This window comes from Aspergillus lentulus (assembly GCF_001445615.1).
Source record: "Aspergillus lentulus DNA, contig: Alt04, strain: IFM 54703, whole genome shotgun sequence".
In the NCBI taxonomy this organism is placed as follows: domain Eukaryota; kingdom Fungi; phylum Ascomycota; class Eurotiomycetes; order Eurotiales; family Aspergillaceae; genus Aspergillus; species Aspergillus lentulus.
Window position 1 is genome coordinate 1,382,074 of NW_028322122.1, and position 17,451 is coordinate 1,399,524.

The window sequence follows — 17,451 nt, forward strand, 5'->3', positions numbered from 1 at the left end:
AAAAGGAAAGGTTAGAAAGATAGAAAGAAAGGAAACCTGACAACAACGTGCTGCTGAGCACTGCCAACAGAACCCCTCCGCAGATGATGAAAGCAAGCAATGAATGAATCAATCAAAACGACAAGAAGATGGAAAGGAAAAGTTGGTGGCAGAGTGAGCATGACGGCACTGAGCACATGCTTCTTTGTCGACACTAAAGTAAGATGACACTGTTTCAGATTTCTGTTGTAGTTTAGTCTAACTTGGCTGTGACCCTGTGACAATAATACTCCGTAGTTAATTTCGATGTGGTTATTATTAGGACCACCTTATGGCTCTAAACCTAAGGGAGTAGAATCCAGAGGAGCACGATAGGACAAAAGTAACTCAGGAGTAACTCGGCTAAGACCCTTAACCTTCAAGTCCAAGCTGTGATAGAAATATATTCGACTATTGAAAGTTAAACAATAAATAACTAGCATCTTCAATTCAATAATGACCCAAAATATCAAAGTTAGGACATTGCCTCCTCAAAAGTCAGGCCGCCACAGCCGGGTGTTAGGCCGATACCTTACCGCACTAGGTATTCTCCGCAAATTCCACGGTCGGAAGCCGAAGTTAACGTCCGTCATGACAGCTTACTCTCGACTTCTGGACTCCATACCATCATCGTCATCATCATCCCGTCTCTACGCCGACTAGAGCCACCTTGGACTCAACCCGGAACGCAACTAGTCGCTTTCTACACTTTAAAATGGCTTCAACAGGTATTCCCCCCCGTCGAAGTCTGGATAGAATCAAATGCTTACTTACACTTCCCAGGAGACGGTGCGGTCCCGCCCGCGGAAGTGTACGTTCTTCTCTCAGCACCTCTCTACAAGCCCTGTGAATGAACATGCCTGACTTCTCCACCGGTCAAGAATGTCAATCGCGACCCCCATCAACCTCATCCTCCTATCCCTCTTCGCGATCCTGGTCTACATGCAACTCCGCCCCAAGGCGCCCGTCGCCCTCCCGCAAGCTCCCCCACCTGTGGTCTTCCGCACCTTCACACCAACAACCCTGCTCGAGTACAATGGCGAAGGCGATAAACCCGTCTACCTGGCCGTCCGCGGACGAGTCTTCGATGTGACCCCAGGCAAGAACTTCTACGGCCCTGTATGCCTGCGCCTTACACCTTGATATTTCAGGAAGAGTCAACTGACACCCAGTCGTCTACTCCAGGGCGGACCATACGAGAATTTTGCCGGACGCGACGCATCGCGTGGTTTGGCGCACCAGAGCTTCGATGTCGAGATGCTCACTAAGGATCTAAAGGGTCCTCTGGACAATCTCAAAGATCTCAACGAGGAGCAGTTGGAGAACCTCCAGTCCTGGGAGGAGCGCTTCCTGGAGAAATACCTCGTTGTGGGTAAGTTGGTTGCAGAGGGTGATCCAGAGGCGCCGAAGTCGTGAACGGTGTCTATCACTATTGTAGCAACTTTACGAGGCAGGTATCCGGCTACGTACTTATCCTCTGTCTGAGGAGCTGCCGCGTCGGGCTATCGACAAGACGATACCAATTGGAGAACAAGTAAATGGAGCGTTTGTATCTCATGATAATGTCTAGAAACGGTATACGAAGTATGTCTGTGTTGAATCACTTTCTCCCTTCAGCTGGCAGATGCCACCGTCAAAAGCAAATGATCTAAGGGACCAGAGGCTTGGACTACAGTCTTTCAATAACTTTTCCGTGTTATTAGACTAAACATTGCATGGCAATTGTGACATTGCAAAAGATTGCCCCAAAAATTATTTCAGAATCATCGTAACTTCCATAAAAAACGAGACTAACCTAAGAAAAGCCTCCAGTCCAGACCCGGCCTGCAAACCTCATAAATGAAAGTAAAATACAATCATCATTCGTTAAGAAATCTAGAGCTCCGAGCGGATCTTCTCGGCGCCCTCTGAAGCCTTCGCCTTCGCCTTCTCAGCGGCCTCCTGGCCTTGAGCTCGGCCACTCGAGGCTCCAATCTTCAGCTGGTCCATGGCCCACTGGGACCATTCCTGGAGCTTGGAGTAAAGGATTCCCTGTGGGCTAGTGGTTCCGTACCGGAAGTATTGGGCATTGCGTCTGGCCGCGGCGCGGAGCTCGTTGACACTAGAACCCTGGTAGGTGGGAATGCCATAGGAATCAAGGTATGCCTTGAGTTCGGAGTGGGACCAAGTGTCAAAGGTCGAGTCCTTGGCTGCGTCAGTGGCTTGAGCCATGTAGGAAGTGGCAGATGCCAGATTCGCTCCTCCAGCCTTGGAGGCTTTGGCGTATGCTTCCTGAGCCTGTTTCATGAGCTCATCGCGGGTGACATCTGCGCGGTGAGCAGCCTTGGCGTTCATGGAAGACAGGTATTTCCTACGAGCAAAGTTAGTAAAGTGTGATTTTTGACGCGGACCACGGGGATTTCTTACTTCAGCTGATCAGTGTTCCAGGTGTCAAAGGTCCAGGCAGTCCATCCGGTCGCGGCCTTGTGCTTGTTCAGTCTGACCTTGGCAAGAAGCTCGTCGCGCTTGCTCGACTGAGGAACAGGAACTCCACGTGCGTCCAAGTAGGCCTTGAGACGAGAGTCCGACCATGTTTCAACAGCCGTATCGAATGCATCCTGGGCCTTCAAATTGGCTTGATCAGTGGCGCGGGTGTATTGGTTGCCGGCCTTGGACGTAGCAGCGCCGATCAAGCTTGTCGCGGACTCGGAAGCGGTCTTGGAAGCAACGGAGGCCTGACTCACAAGAGAAGCACGGTGCTTTCTGGCCAAAGCAATAAGCTCATTACGCTTCGAGCCCTGGGGCACCTTGACGTTGTGCTCATCAAGGAACTTCTTCAAATCGGAGTCTGACCAAGCGTTGAACAACGCCTCACTCAGGCTCGACTGTGCAGCTTCGGCCGATTTGGTGGCGGAAGCCGCAATGCTGCGCGCCTGCAGACTGGCTAGTCTGGCATTGCGACGAACAGACGCGATAAGTTTGTCCCTGGTTGTCGGCTGAGGCACAGGCCAACCACGCTCATCCAGCCACTCCTTCAGATCGGACTCAGTCCAGTGCTCATAAAGCCAGTTACCAGGGTAGTGCGCAGTCTCGCCAACTTTTGTCGCGATGGCCTCGTAGTTTTCACGAGCAGCCTTCAGGAGTACGTCACGCCTGCGAGGTTGAGGAACAGGAACGCCATGGCGATCAAGGAATGCCTTGAGATGAGAGTCTGACCAACTACAGATGAGTTAGCGGAGGTTTGTTGCAATCATGCGTCAAGTGCAGATTACTCACGTATCAAAAATCCATTCTTTGGCATGATGCCACTGGTCAGCGCTATTCTCGGCCGCATTTCCCAGAGGCTTCTGAACCTTGGAGTCCCAATTGCGCTTGACCAAGTCTTCGAGATTTTTTCGGTCGGCAGGGGTGGGATAAGGGATGTCTGGACCATCGTTAGCCGCGTTTATGCTTGGGGGATCGATGTGAAAAATGCGAACCATGATCGGAGAGCCATCGTTCCAATTCAGTTTCGTGCCATTTGTTGTAAGCTAGAGTGACATGCTTAGCACGGGAGTCTGAGAAGGATATCTGAGATTAAGAGGAAATGGATTGCCTCAGAACACACCTGCTTTGCTGAGCCAGTTGAACGCTCCGACCGCCTGTGTGGTCGCGAGGAAGAACACTAGGCTGGAGCCTAGATTAAGTCTCATCCTGGAGGTAGTTTCCTCTAATCACTCCTATAGAATTGCAAATTTGATCCGTACAGTTCCTGTGTGGCGATGTTAATAAGAGGAAGCTCGTTGAAGCTGTAGTTGAGGTAAATGAATGAAGGGGGTGGTCGCTTACAAGGGGTGTCTTGGGTACTTTCTCTTGAGGAAAAGAAACGATCAAAATCAAGTATCTTTGAGGGATACCAAGTACTTAAATGGTATGAGAATTGAGGTTGAAAGAGAAACAGAAAGTGAGCAGATGTTGGCAATATGATGCATTTGGAGGAGATGATAGACGAGTGACGTAGGTGCTGGTGAGTGGTGGCCGGTTTCCATGCTTTGAGAGGTGAGTTCAAGTACTGGCGTCATCGACAGAGCTTCCTTTGTGCTCTAGCCTCAATGAGAAATATCTTATTGTTCTTTCAGTTGGTTTTGCTTTTCAGGTCCCGCTTGGTCTGAAGACAACCGGTATCTATCTAACTATACCAAATACAAAAACATGCGGCAGATTGACTCCGTAGATAGATAGGCACTAGACTAAAGCGCACTACCTAACAGCAATACAGTTAAGCTTGGTACCTTAGGCCGCCCAGCTACCTTACTGATTAAGTTAGCGTAGTTTGAAAAGCGGAGACCTCTTATTATCAGCATCCCATGTCAAGCAGCTGTAAGGGACTCATCACCCTTCATGTACATCAACAGATGCCACTACTATCATGAACTTTCGCTATTGGTCTGAGCAAGAAGGAACTTGAATAATTTCCTAGCTGACTATTTTATCCCGAAGGAAGTTATTGACTCATATGGACACCTGATCACGAAATGCCCTATCGATAGACTTGATCAGCAAGCTTACAGCTCCCCGAAGATAGCAACTAAGGAGACAAGCCTCCTGTTCACTTTACATCCATCTGAACTGATATATATAGCCTTCATCCAAAGACTTTGAGCCTGCTGCGCTCGCTCAATAAACATGGACACCCCCGATCTCGAATGCACCCATCTTACCTCACCAGACTATAAGAACTTCGTCCTGTCTATGTACGGTCCTAAAGATGCTGCAATGGTTCCTGTGAACTTCAACTAACGCACACAGTTTGATTATATTTGGGATTCTCCTGTCGTATCTCCCTCAGCATATCCGCATAATCAACCTCAAAAGCTCCTTCGGGATCTCCCCATACTTCGTTCTCCTGGGAACCACTTCAGGTACCTCGGCGTTTGCAAATGTTGCGACACAACAACAGAGTTTACAGGATGTGGAATGCTGCAAGAACATCAATGGACTAGCTTGCTTCGGGGGACTACTCGGCATCTTCCAGGTCGGGACACAGTGGCTCTGCTTTGTTACCATGTAAGCTCACATACTCTCTGTCCGATAGCGTTCGTGTGGCTAATGGAGGATCGTTTCCAGCCTGCTTCTATTCGTCATTTACTTCCCTCGAGCCACCTCTCCAACCTCGCCTACGGAGTCAGAAGCTTCGGCGAGAAACGGCCCAACATATAGGACAGCCTTGGTCGTCAGCGGTATTTGTATCCTCCACGTCGTAGTGATGTTCATCACCTCTGTCGCAGTCGCAGTCAACCGGCCATCCCAGCTTCAGGCATGGTCCAACCTCTCAGGGGTGGTTGCTGCCATCCTCGCTTCGATCCAGTACTTCCCTCAAATCTACACTACTTTGAAGCTGCGGTGTGTGGGTAGTCTGAGCATCCCCATGATGTGTATCCAAACTCCGGGAAGTCTTGTGTGGGCAGGCAGTTTAGCTGCACGACTGGGACCAAAGGGGTGGAGCACATGGGGCGTATTGATTGTGACGGCATGCTTACAAGGCACGCTCTTGGTCCTGGCCATATTTTTCGAATATTTTGGGCCCAACAAGCAGCGCAACCATCGCCATGGCAAAGATCTTCCTCCAAACGGTACTGGAGAATGCCCAGAGAGAAGAGACCATGGGCAGCCGTCTGAGGAGACGCCACTTCTCCAAGGTCAGTGACCTTTTTAGCGCAGAATCGGCCGAGCTTTCGCATCAGGAACAGGCAACTTTCGACTTGTTTTGCTTTGGATTTCCCCTAGACTGTATCCAGTTCAGATACTAGACTTCTCCCGAATCTGCTGAGCAGCTCGGACTGCATTTTGTCGAAACCACGAAGGAGAGACTGTATCAGCGAACCATTCTCATGTTTGACATAGAAGAGTAGAAGTTTCATCAACTATATTCATTTGACGAAACCAACGATAGAATAAATGCTTTCGGGCGCATGCAACATTTGGACTGCCGATGTGTGGCATCCATTTGAAGACGTGCCTTAACTTCTCTCGTATTCATTATCGTAATATGACCATTTCCTTCCCGCCACCAGAAGTCTCACCCAGTGCCCTTCTGGCCAACCCGCTATCCTTCCACATCAATTCCTTTACGCAGGGTAGATGAGTCGGAACATGTCGTTGAAGACATAGTAGCTCTCACCCTCACGAAGAAGCTGGAAAGTCTGAGAGTAGCTCATGGGCTTCTGCTCCTCATCAACCTATTCGACATCAGTACCATCACCCTACAACGACGAACCAATGGAAAAAGCCTAACGTACCAGCAGGCCACCGGTGACCATGACCATGATGCCGCCCTCTGTGTTCGAAGGCTGAGCATCGAAGGTCGCGATCTGGTGCTGCACCTTCTGGAAGGGAAGAGACTGTCGCAAGATTAACCCTCTGCCGTATCACCGAAACACACGAGCGGGGGAAAACGAACCGTCAGCTTCTCGACAATGCCGCTGACACCCTGGACCGAGGTGGTTTCGAAGGTAAGCATAGAGTGGTCACGCTATAGTTTGTCCGTCGTGGTCAGTTTCCGCATGATAATTCAGTTTCGCAAATGGCGACGGTGATGCGGTAACCATACGTAGAGACTGGCCAAGGCCTGACGGTTGGTGTCGAAGGTCTGGTAGTAAAATTGCACGAACTGCTCTGTTGATTGAGAGGAGAGGGGTCAGAATCTCCTGGCCGTGTTTGTGAATCCGGAGCCAACGACGGAATACGTACGAGCAATGTTCTGGAAGTCTAAGCATTTGTAATAAATTAGTTCACATTTACTTAATGTATGCCTTGTGAAGGATAGTAGTCGTGCATGCGACTGGCCTCAACCGCTGTGGTGGGGTATAAGGAGGAGGGGCAGCAAGACATCAAGCAAAAACATAGCCATCAACAAAGGGATGACATGAATCAGGAATGTTATGGGGACTTACCGGCCATTTTGATGAATATACTCTACTTCAGAGCGGACGAAAGCAAAGAGAGGAATAAGAAAGGGATCTTTGTTGAGGCTAAGAAGAGACGGATCCCAAGTTGATATTTGAGTCCGAGAGGGGAGAGGTGTGGGCCCTGAACCGTGAGGCTTGGAGCGCGTCTTTTTATCGCCCGCGGACATGTTCCTGCCTGAACATGGGACACTATTGCGGCCTGCTCTGCGCCGCTAAATGCTGCCTTCCTGGGGCTACGAACAGAAATTGTCTAACAATGAGACACAATATTTGCCAAGTCTATGACAATAGTATGAATTTGACCCTTCAATGATCGTCAATTCTACATAACAGTACATCACTCCGTGTCGGAATCCGCAAACATGTCCTCTGCCTTCGGTCGCGGTTTTCGAACAGGAGGCCCGGATTCGAGCTGAGATGGCGCTTCGGATTTGCTGGGCGCCTCTTCTTTCTGTTCGGCCTCCATGGCCGAATCCTCCTCCAGCGGCTCTCCATCTGGTGCTTCTTCTAGGTCGCTGTCTTCCATAGGCTCTCCGTCTATATCACTCATAGGCTCTCCAACCAGGTCGCCTCCTGCGGAAGCGGCATGACCTTGGTCGATGTCCATTCTGTTATGATCTGGTTGAGCAGGAGGACGCGAAGGGTCGAATTTCCCGGCTGTTTCGTCCTCCTCCAGAGTCTTCCAGCGATTCTTGCCCTTGAAAGCCGCCCCAGCAGCCCGATCCGCCTCCGCTTTCGCCTTTTCTTCCCGAAGTTCCTCTTCTGTAAGCGGCGGCCTCTCAAATACCTGAGAGAAGTGTTCCTGGCTCGACTGTGGAAACACGCACCACCCTTCCCAGAGGTGCAGCAGTGAACCTACGCTTCTCTTCCATTTCTCGGCTCGTAACCGTCCCCAGTTCAGGTCTTTTTCGAGTCTACCTAGGTGCTCAAATACCCGGTGGGACTTTAATGCTGATTCAAAGAGCTGTCGATAGCGCCAGGCATGGCGCACACCGCTTGTGGCAGATGACGAAAGGATGTCAGAGACAAGGTAAAGACCAACCAGCTTCGCGGAAGATGTATCCATGTTGCTTTTAGACGATGATGGGGCCCCCCCTTCACCCGAAGTGTCAGTGGATTCATTCTTGGAGGCTTCTTGCCGAGCGAGACCCCTTTCAATCTCCCGGTCAGGATTGGCCCCAGTGTATGCAAAAGGGTTCATGATGTTTGACACGATCATTTCCACCACTTCCTCCGCGCCTGCACCTGCATGTCCAATGGCAAAAGCTGTAACACGCGCAACATCACCTTTTCTTAACTTCGCATGCGTGGTTGGGAGCCGAGCAAGGAGGTGTGTGAGTTTGGCTTTCTGTAGCGGGTTCATGTAACCGAGTCCTTCGTTACCAGTACCGACTGCGTCGGCTGGCGGAGCGCCCCCTAGGTGTCGTCTCTCATCCTCCCCGTCTGACATCTCTTCGTCAGACGAATTGTAATCCTCATCGGAAACAAACTCATCCATGCGCGTGGTATATTCAAACTTGATGCCCGTGTCCGGCGATACCCAACTTGGGCCACCCTCAAATAATAACGATGCATTTTGACTCCTACCGCGCCGAGCCCCTTTAGGACTGCTGTTAGTGAGGATATCCCATAGTTTCCAGCGATAGTACACTCCTCCGACACTTCTTGGATCCCACAGCCACGCCCACTTCTCATCCCTTTGGACCTCCGGCCGACTCATGAGTAGAGCCTCAAATTCTGGGCCATAATTCAATAAATTCTCCAAAGTCTTGTGTATTAGCCTGAGCTGCTTCAGATCTGAAGGTGTCTTCACTTCCACCTGCGTGACGCGTCCACTGCGACCATACGCTGCTCCATACGAGGACGGGGGCGCGAAGCCACCACGGTGAGACCCAGGAGGCGGCGCACGGTTCAAGCGGCCCCCATACTCGGGGGTAATAGTCTTCGCACCGAATGGGAGAGAGCTTGTTGACGACGGACCCACGGTGACCGGCATCGAGGAACTGATCGCGGCAGAGGAGAGATGCCTCGCAATCGAAAGATAGTATCCCCATCCTAGGTATTTGTTTTGTAGTACACTGACGGTAGAGTCTATATCCGAGGCAGCGGATTCATTTGCAAGAGTGACAATGGCGGAAATCGACTTGCGATCGGTCGGAGACTGGTTGGAGGGACGGAGGATTTTCACGTTGTCGACAGATAACACCGACGGAATGAGCGATTTGACTGCAGAAGGAGAAGTTCCGGGAGGTAGTGAAGCCAGATAAAGCGTAGGTTTTGCCGCTGCTCTCTCGGCCTCCTTCGTATCGGCTGCCCTGTCTTCCTCCTCGTCCGAAGTGCGAAAAGCCGACGCAGCAGGGGACGATACTGGACCGGTGTTGTCAAATCCTAGGATACCCTGCACTGACTCTCTATTCCTCTGAAACGATTGAAATCCTTCATGAGTACGTTTGCGAGACAGCGACGACGGGGGAGGTCCTAGAGTCCCCGGGCCGCTGCTTCTAGGACCTGAACTGGTAAAATGGCGTTTCGCAGGTCCCCCTCCAAACGCGGCGCTTCTTCCTCCAAAGGTGTTGTTCGGTCTGCCTCCTGTTGTGATCCGATCGGAAGGCTGGGAATCATCCTCGAACGACTTGACAAAATCCTCGTAAACAGCAGCTGTCTCTGCTTGCTCTCGGGCCCGCTTGGCTTCGGCTTCGGCCTTTTGACGTTCGAAGAGAGACTTCTTGGGGAGGGCGGAGAGTTTGGCTGAGATATCTGGGAAAGCCTTGGACTTCGCGTCGTCAGGCATCGCGAAAGAGCTGCGTATGCAGCAAATCACTCGTTGTGAGCTTCGCGGTAAGCAGATGGAGCGTATCGTAGTGGCTCGCGAGTTGCAATCATTGAGAGGCTATCGGGGCGGAGGCGGAGACCGTTGCAGCCTGAGGCAGAACAGAGGCAGCTTGGATCTGATACAGTGCGATACGATCTCAACAACAATTACTCTCATGAACAGCATCAGCCATGGCCTCAGCTGAAATACAGACTCTGTTGCGATTTTTATCACAAGATGCCAAGTTACCACTGGCGTCAGCCATGGGCAAAGTCATGGATCTCCAGAAAGCCAACCTAATATCGTATGGGAACCATCCTAAGTCTCTCCATCAGATGCAGCTATCTAACATCGAGCAGCGTGGAGCAACTTTCAAAAGCAGAACTCAAGTCTCTTCAGGAGATTTTCGAAGATGACAAAGTTGCTAAACAGGTGCTGAACGCTGCCAAGAGAGTCTCCAAGAAGCGTCAAGCGCCAATTGGCAATTCGGACTCGCCACAGAAAAAGGCCAGGGGAGCAGCTCGCATTGATGAAACGCCATACGAGACTGAATCAGCCCTTTCTTTGCCTATCTCATCAGCATCGGAAGATGAGCTGTCGCGAATCATTCTGTTGACTAACAGGGCACCTCTTGTGCTCGCATTTGCAGTCTGTGTCTTGAAATACACAATGCCAGAGCAGCCAATCTCCAGCAGACTCAGCCTTGCGCAAGCTGTCGTCAGTGCCAACAGCCGCTCGAAGGCCATCAGCCTAGGAATTGAAAGCGGCAAAACCGCTGAGCAAGAAGGTTGGGGTGAAGGCCATCCTGTGATCAAAGTCCTGGGGCGAGAGATCAAGGTTCTAAAACGGTGGGATTACAATCCCCAAGAAGGCAAACCAACAGAAGAACCAAGCTCAGAGCAAGATGCTGGAAATGCTTCCGCCGCTTCTGCCGCCGCTTCTGCCGCCGCTTCTGCCGACATCTTGGGCAATGGGGATTCAGATGGCTCAGACACATCGCCCCCTCTTTGGGGCGTGGATCTTGAAGCCCTAAGAAGTGCTCAGGGCAGTGGCCCGAGCCCTGCTACGAAAGGCAGCACAAGTCTTCCAATCTTCACGCCGAATTCTGCAAAATCATATCTCTACAGATCCTTTACTGAGGCGGCTACAGAGACTACAGAGACTGACAATGGCTCCAGCAAGACGAAACGCAAGTCGGTCAAGCAATTGGAAGCCGAGAAAGAGACTTGCTTGGGCTACTTGCTGCAAGCTATCGACCTGGTCTGCCAGTCCTGGGCCAGCACTCTAAGCAAAGAGGAGCTGGATAGACGTGCTTGGGCCTGGTATCTTCGCGTGAGACCGGACGTTCAGAGTGGGCCCGGAGGCTGGGGTGAAAAAGGGCAAGTGAAATTGTCGGATATCTTGGCGCTCCGAAGAAATCCTTGAACAGCCTGCCTGGAGCTAGCTGCACCTCGCCAAGGAGAGCTTGCCTCTCCGCTCTGCTTCTGCAGCGCGTGCTGCACTTGCCTCCGCTTCTTCTGTGCTCAGCTTCTCACTCACGCCCCGCTTTCACAGCGGCAGCAGGAGTTGCCTTCTCAGCTTTGGTATTCTTGGCACGCCAGGCAAAGCGCAAGCTCCCGCTACGCTTCATCCTGGTCAGGGAACGCAGAGCGCCAGCTGTCCCCAATCCGATGAAAGTCTACCTTCCAGACAAGCAAGTGCTTGAACATGGACAGCCGTTGCCGCCAAAGCCAGGCGCACCACAGAGGCCGGAGTAACTCTTTCCTCATATCGCTGAAACAACAGCGTCCGTCCGTAATGGGGAGGAGAACCACTGTGCGCTCGTCGAATCCTACATCCTCGCATTCCCTCACGCTCAACCAATGCAACATCAAATAGGCACACGGTATCTATAGAAATAGCCCACGCCAATGAGCAGATATCGCTGGGTCTGTTTTAGTTGTTTGAGCCAATGACAACCCTGCACCTCCGTGCCTGACAGTGATAGCGTCTGCCGGAAAAGCGCACAAGTATCGCGGTTCAGCTGGATATTACTTAATGGGCGAACCAGACTTTGTAAGGCCTCGAGTTCTAGGCTTGTCGAAAGGTACTCATATTTGAGAAAGACGGAAAAATATCGACGAGGTGGATCAACGGCTCAACTCTTCTCGTCCAGGGGAGTAAAAGGCAGCATCCAATGCCATTGGACAGAGATGTATTTTCCTGTACTAAACCCTCCGAACCAACTTCAGAGTTTGATTTCCTGATCCAATGAGGCCTCTGTCCACCTGATGGTGCAGCCTGGTACCTGAGACGACCAACTCACCGTCGGGTGCTTTGCCCTATGAAGATCGTAAATGCTTGTCTGGTGGGAGAGTATCGTGGTTCTCCGTGCGGATTGATTTTTCACGACTCTCTGCCTTTTCCGCCTGTACCGAAGCTACGCCTTCACACTGACTCCTGAGAGATATTCGATGACAACCGTTAGGCTGTTCAGTCAGCTATGCAGCTGTTCGACTACCATATCTTAGTGGACAATCTCGATAATACTAATGACGCATCAAACGGACAATCGCATTTCACAGAACTTCCTCGGTGTCCACTGAGATTTAGGTAGATAGAGTTTGGCGTCCCAGGTAGTCTGTAGATTGGTTCCACCGGAGGCCCAGAGAATCGTCCATCGGTCCAATTCCTGCAATTCTAGTCTACCTTGGATATCTAGCTCTGTTCTATTGCCTTCTACGGTAATTAAATTGGGTTTTGGAAGGAGTAGTGGGGGCTGGGGTTGGAACTAACAATCTTTTGCGTAAATACCTTAGGTACCCTATCTCTCGATGTGTCTGTACACTGTATGTAACTTTTCAACCATCATTGAAAGCTTTCATGAGTACTTGTCTATGCCCGTAGATGTCTCTAAAGTGAAGAAGCACCGGTCGGAGGAAGATGCCATAAATAGTATGTATCTCGTTCATCACATCGTCATTGCAGGAAATGGACATCCGGAATGGTGATGCTCAATCCTCATAGGGTGCTGTTTTTTATGGCGTATTTTAACTTGTTTCAGATTTGGAAGGTCAGGCTTGTAACCTAATTACGGCTTGGCTTCGTCATAAATAAGGAGAACGGAGAACACCTATGGTACTCATCATATGGTACTCATCCCAGTACTTCTGAAAGTACCTTAGTAAAACCACGCCGGCTGTTGTATTGATCATTTGATTGACAATTTTGTGTAGGTACCTTACCTAGGCTCTTAGCATCCAAAGCCGAAGACGTTAGTGACTGCCATAGGAGGGCTGGGACGCTGGGTTGACTCTCCTAGAGACACTTGTCAGAAGTGGCGAGTCTCCGCAAATTACCACGCAGTATCTATCAAGGTATCTTAACTCGTAGCAGGTTTCGATTATTTGTATTCATGTAAGAAATACAAATAGATGGGGATGAATGTCATCATCAACAACCTAATAATATCTAACCAACTACGGAGCAGGGAGTAGTTTCATCAAAGATTACCTCGAGAGGTACATACCATTCTCTGCAAGATAACTCTCTCATGGAGGCGAAATTCTCTCTAAGCCAGAAAAAGAGCACACATTTGATTATTCTCATTGTTCTGCGACCGCAAGCACGCTTCCCAAGTTACTAATTAGTTGAGCCGGAGTTCCTCTTTTGCAGCCAACTCCCTTAGTTTAGTTTGTTTCTGGTGCGCTAAAGTAACCTAATCCCAGACTCTACCAATTGCCAAGTCTCCCGTCTCTCTCTCGCTCTCCCTCTTTCTCCTCCCAGTGAAACCCTTCAACACCACTGCCACCCACCGTTAACATCACCATCAACATCAACATCAACATCAAAACCACCATCCCTCATTCCTTATCTTAATTGCCATAATCTTTCTTTTATTTGAATAAATAATACATTCCTCCTTCTCGACGTCCCAACGTTTTGCTTCAGCCCGCTCTGATCCCGTTCCTCTCCGTGATTCATCTGCCTAGATTCCAGTCAACCCGGAACAGTCTCGTTCAGGTGACTGTTTCCACCCCCCTCGTTGGCAGACTGACTGGACATCAGAGGAGGCCCGGCAGGGCTGTGTAACGCCATGTCTGGGCGTCTCTCTTCAGATCACTCGCGTTCCTTTTCGCAATCCTCGCAGTCTCTCCCTCAACGACACTCTCAAGGGCCGGATTCCGACTCAATGCATCATCGTTCTCCCTCCGGTCGCTCCTCGAACGTCAATGTCTTTTCAGATGAATACTCACTGGAACCGATTGACTCTGAACAGTCTACCCTCACCCCGCGCAGCCTCTCAATTTCGTCCTCCATTTCATCTCACACGCTTCGCTCGGCCGCTCTTCCCCCTCAGAAAACATACAACACCGTGCCCATTGATCCTCCAGATGTGACCGAGAATCCGTTTGGCGACGATGCTAGGGTCTCCTTCGATGACACCCCCCATCGATCAAGTTTACCCCAGAAAGGGGAATTGGACTTTTCTACCCGCGACTCGACTGCTTCCAACAACACAGATGCCTCCGTGGCTCAGCGCAGTCAAAGTACATCCTCGCGATTCTCCTTACCAACTCGCGCAATGAGTCCTTACACCGGAGCGACTGGTCCCAGTCACCCGTATGCGATGTATCCGCAAGTCGGTGTCAGCCGATCGCCCAGCATTGCTACTACATCAACTGTACGACCGATGGAGCGACCGTTGGGCGATTCAAACGCCCCGCAACACCCATATGCCATGTATTCGCAGGCTGTTGTGCCGGAGGAAGGATTGGATACTCCCATTCATAATCCAGTGATCCCGCTCGGGTTTCCCGGACACGAGCAAGCCTATCAGCGACCCCCTGGCCGTGCTGATGACGACGTTGGAGATCTCATAGGGCCTGATGGCCATACTGAGCAACTTCCTCCTTATTCACGGTACCCTGACGGGGTCCTACCGAAGGAGGAAGAGACGATGGATTCTGAAGTTGGTGCTGGCATCATCACAGAAGAAATAGCGCATAGTACATCGCGGGAGCCCCCCGTCTCAGAGACTTCCTCTAGGACTTTAGTAGTGGCGGGGAATGCGGGAAACTCGGTGAATGGGAATGGGAACCCGCCTGAAGAACATGAGGAGCCGCCCGCTACGGGCGTTATGGCGTTTGAGGAAAAGTTGAAAAGCAAAGGCAAGAAGAGGGTGTGCTGCGGGTTGCCAATCTGGACGCTGGTTCTTATCAGCATCGTTATCTTCGTGGTAGCGTGCATTGCAGGTGTCATTGGGGGCGTTCTTGGGGCGAAAAAGGCGGCGAGCGAGGAGCGCTCGAAGCCCAAAGGCCCTGACATTGTCACAGTGACAGCTACGCCCAGGGCGGATGCGACGCCCATCTCATCAATGCCGGCGAATGTGTCGCCTGTGCCGACAGGCGAGTTCCTCATTCCGGCCAGTCCCAAGAACCAGTCGAAATTTTGCATTGCTGAGTCGGGTTACACGGCGTCATGGGGCTGCATGGGCCGCAGCAAAATCCCGATCCTACTTCAGGGAGAGGATGGTCATCGGCACAATATCACTTTCGAACAGCGCCCCCTGAGCTCTTCATTTTCCTATGGTGCCCAGGCACCGATTCTGCCCCAGACCCAGCAACTGACCCCGGCCTATGATTCGGGCGACATGGCCCTAGGCCCTGCCCTTACTTTCTTCACCTTGTTTGACAAGCTGGTGATTGTGCCCCAGGGAACATTCTCTTCGAATGATGCATCGAAGCGCTCCGTCTCGGAGCGGGACGTGATGGCTGAATCTTTCCATCGCAAACAGGCAGTGCAAGCAGGCGATCGACCATGGTTTTGTTGGTGGAATGGCACCATGATGGAATTCTTTTTGTACACGAATCAGACATCCAAGCATGCTCGGCAGAGCTCGACAGCTTCATCCGCAGCAACCGAAACGCCGCCGCCTCAGAATGGGAAGAGAGGCCTGACACCTCTTGATTCCTTATTTGACTATCCCCGCCGGATCAAAATCGAGGAGAAGCGAAACCACCCTGGCTCCCGAGCGCCCTACTGCCAGCAGATGCAGGTGTTGGACGACGGATCGATAGCAACGGCCTCTCCCGAGACAATTGAGATCAAAGAAGTACAACCGACACCGACGACGACCCTCAAAGGCTATGGCAGTGCGACTCAAACTTACACAGCCAAGGCACAATATGAAAGCGTGTGCTACTGCGCATCGTTGACCGATTAGGTCGACTTGTTGATATGCAAATCTCGTATCATGAAATGTGTCTTTCGGTCGAGGCGTTGGCGTTCTCAAAGCTGCAAGCAGCTGTGTCATGCATGATCTTCACGACTTAATCCGCCAGGGGCGATTGATCCCAATTTATTCTCTGACATTGGCGTACATCTTTATTCCTACGAGATTTCTTTGTTTTCATCCGACCGCGTTCTCGGTTTATGTCATGTCCTCTGCCAAAGTGTTCTGACTCGACTTTTGAGCTCGAATATCCCTTCGTCTTCTAGCATTTTCTGTCTGGGGATATCATTCCACGGCGTTCATACGGAGGTTACAGTGCATAAAAGGCACCATCCTGTCATTCATGCTTTGGGTTAGTCTCTGCTGTCTATTTTTGATCTCCATTGTTTTTGTTACAACTACTGGTCAAGATATCTGGGTTACAGCGATAGTATGATGGCAATATCATCACGAATTGTCTTTCCACGGTCAAACTTGACGATTGAGTAAGCCTGAGATTCGTAATTCGTAATTTTAGATCTTTTGTACGCTTCAATGAGTTGAAATCATGGGTTTGCCCGAATTCAGGTGAACCGGTGATCCGCAGCGGAGATGACTATGTTCCAACGTCATTGTCCCCAGTTTAAACAGGACACGGCACGCCACCAAGCCTCATATGAATCGGTATTTGGCAGATTTAGCAATGGAACGACTGGTTGTTGTTGATCCGGCGACCAGTTTCTTGATAGTATAAATACTTTTCCGAGTACCTTAACAGTGTGTGTTCAGACCAGCTTACACCCATTATCTGTATAATACACCAATATACCACGACAATGAATCCAATCCTCCGCAGTAGCCTCACATCGAAGGCACTCAAACCCTCGACTCTCCCAATCTGCCGCCAGAGGAGCCTCTTCCCTCAGCCATGGCGGTTCTACTCTCAGAGCTCCTACGGCGGAGGCGAACAGAAACCAGAAGGCAAAGCAGAAGCTAAAACGAGCAAGCCTACGCGCGATATGGAGCATCCAGGTGAGTCTCCCGCCTTTGCAGCTGGATGCTATCTCTACTCGATCTTCGCCTTAGTATGATGGTTTAGCTCGATTCTGACCGCAACGCAGGACCCCCTCCCCCGGACGTTAGCAAGGGCAAGGGCTCATCCTCACCTTCACCTTCATCCTCGTCATCCGGCGGTGGACCCAGCTACCAGAACCAACCCCCCTCAGACGAGGAAACCCGCCGCAACAACGACGGCGCAGAGGTGTACCCGCACGCCACGAACAGACCGTCGAACAACGCCCGGCCGACCATCAGCAACGGGCAGTCGCCCAACGTCGACGAGGAGGGGAACCCGCGTCCGGATGTGCCCGAGGATGTGAGGCGGCATAATGACGAGATCGAGAATCGGCATGACCGGGCATATAACAAGCTGCAGGATAATGGGAAGGTGGAGAAGGTGTCTTGGAAAACTGGCAAATAGAGGGGGCGGGGTGATTTGGTTG

General features: G+C 51.0%; 8 protein-coding genes across 8 annotated transcripts; 5 read left to right on the top strand and 3 right to left on the bottom strand.

Annotated features, from left to right (window-relative positions):
* Positions 1–733: 733 nt before the first annotated feature.
* On the top strand, positions 734–1,434 carry ALT_1735 (cytochrome b5-like heme/steroid binding domain-containing protein; the record flags this gene model as incomplete). Its single annotated transcript, XM_033562090.2, has 4 exons — positions 734–746; positions 802–829; positions 900–1,137; positions 1,204–1,434. 4 exons carry the CDS (start codon positions 734–736, stop codon positions 1,432–1,434), a joined length of 510 nt encoding a protein of 169 aa, XP_033417981.2.
* Positions 1,435–1,893: 459 nt separating this feature from the next.
* ish1 (double-strand break repair enhancer MSC1) lies at positions 1,894–3,689 on the bottom strand (the record flags this gene model as incomplete). The annotated part of the gene is made up of 5 exons (XM_033562089.2): positions 1,894–2,368; positions 2,425–3,216; positions 3,274–3,421; positions 3,477–3,527; positions 3,605–3,689. 5 exons carry the CDS (start codon positions 3,687–3,689, stop codon positions 1,894–1,896), a joined length of 1,551 nt encoding a protein of 516 aa, XP_033417980.1.
* A 973-nt stretch (positions 3,690–4,662) lies between these two features.
* On the top strand, positions 4,663–5,683 carry ALT_1737 (PQ-loop repeat-containing protein; the record flags this gene model as incomplete). Its single annotated transcript, XM_033562088.2, has 3 exons — positions 4,663–4,730; positions 4,786–5,043; positions 5,104–5,683. 3 exons carry the CDS (start codon positions 4,663–4,665, stop codon positions 5,681–5,683), a joined length of 906 nt encoding a protein of 301 aa, XP_033417979.1.
* A 421-nt stretch (positions 5,684–6,104) lies between these two features.
* ALT_1738 (nuclear transport factor 2 family protein) lies at positions 6,105–6,936 on the bottom strand (the record flags this gene model as incomplete). The annotated part of the gene is made up of 6 exons (XM_033562087.1): positions 6,105–6,215; positions 6,276–6,377; positions 6,437–6,508; positions 6,587–6,651; positions 6,727–6,744; positions 6,930–6,936. 6 exons carry the CDS (start codon positions 6,934–6,936, stop codon positions 6,105–6,107), a joined length of 375 nt encoding a protein of 124 aa, XP_033417978.1.
* Positions 6,937–7,281: 345 nt separating this feature from the next.
* ALT_1739 (SWAP/Surp domain-containing protein) lies at positions 7,282–9,735 on the bottom strand (the record flags this gene model as incomplete). The annotated part of the gene is made up of 1 exon (XM_033562086.2): positions 7,282–9,735. The coding sequence occupies one exon, from the start codon at positions 9,733–9,735 to the stop codon at positions 7,282–7,284; it is 2,454 nt and encodes an 817-aa protein (XP_033417977.2).
* Positions 9,736–9,947: 212 nt separating this feature from the next.
* On the top strand, positions 9,948–11,513 carry ALT_1740 (uncharacterized protein; the record flags this gene model as incomplete). Its single annotated transcript, XM_089599208.1, has 3 exons — positions 9,948–10,060; positions 10,116–11,078; positions 11,135–11,513. 3 exons carry the CDS (start codon positions 9,948–9,950, stop codon positions 11,511–11,513), a joined length of 1,455 nt encoding a protein of 484 aa, XP_089456354.1.
* A 2,318-nt stretch (positions 11,514–13,831) lies between these two features.
* Positions 13,832–15,961, top strand: ALT_1741 (uncharacterized protein; the record flags this gene model as incomplete). The annotated part of the gene is made up of 1 exon (XM_033562084.2): positions 13,832–15,961. One exon carries the CDS (start codon positions 13,832–13,834, stop codon positions 15,959–15,961), a length of 2,130 nt encoding a protein of 709 aa, XP_033417975.2.
* Positions 15,962–16,785: 824 nt separating this feature from the next.
* ALT_1742 (uncharacterized protein) lies at positions 16,786–17,429 on the top strand (the record flags this gene model as incomplete). The annotated part of the gene is made up of 2 exons (XM_033562083.2): positions 16,786–16,981; positions 17,071–17,429. The coding sequence occupies 2 exons, from the start codon at positions 16,786–16,788 to the stop codon at positions 17,427–17,429; spliced, it is 555 nt and encodes a 184-aa protein (XP_033417974.2).
* Between the last annotated feature and the right edge of the window lie 22 nt (positions 17,430–17,451).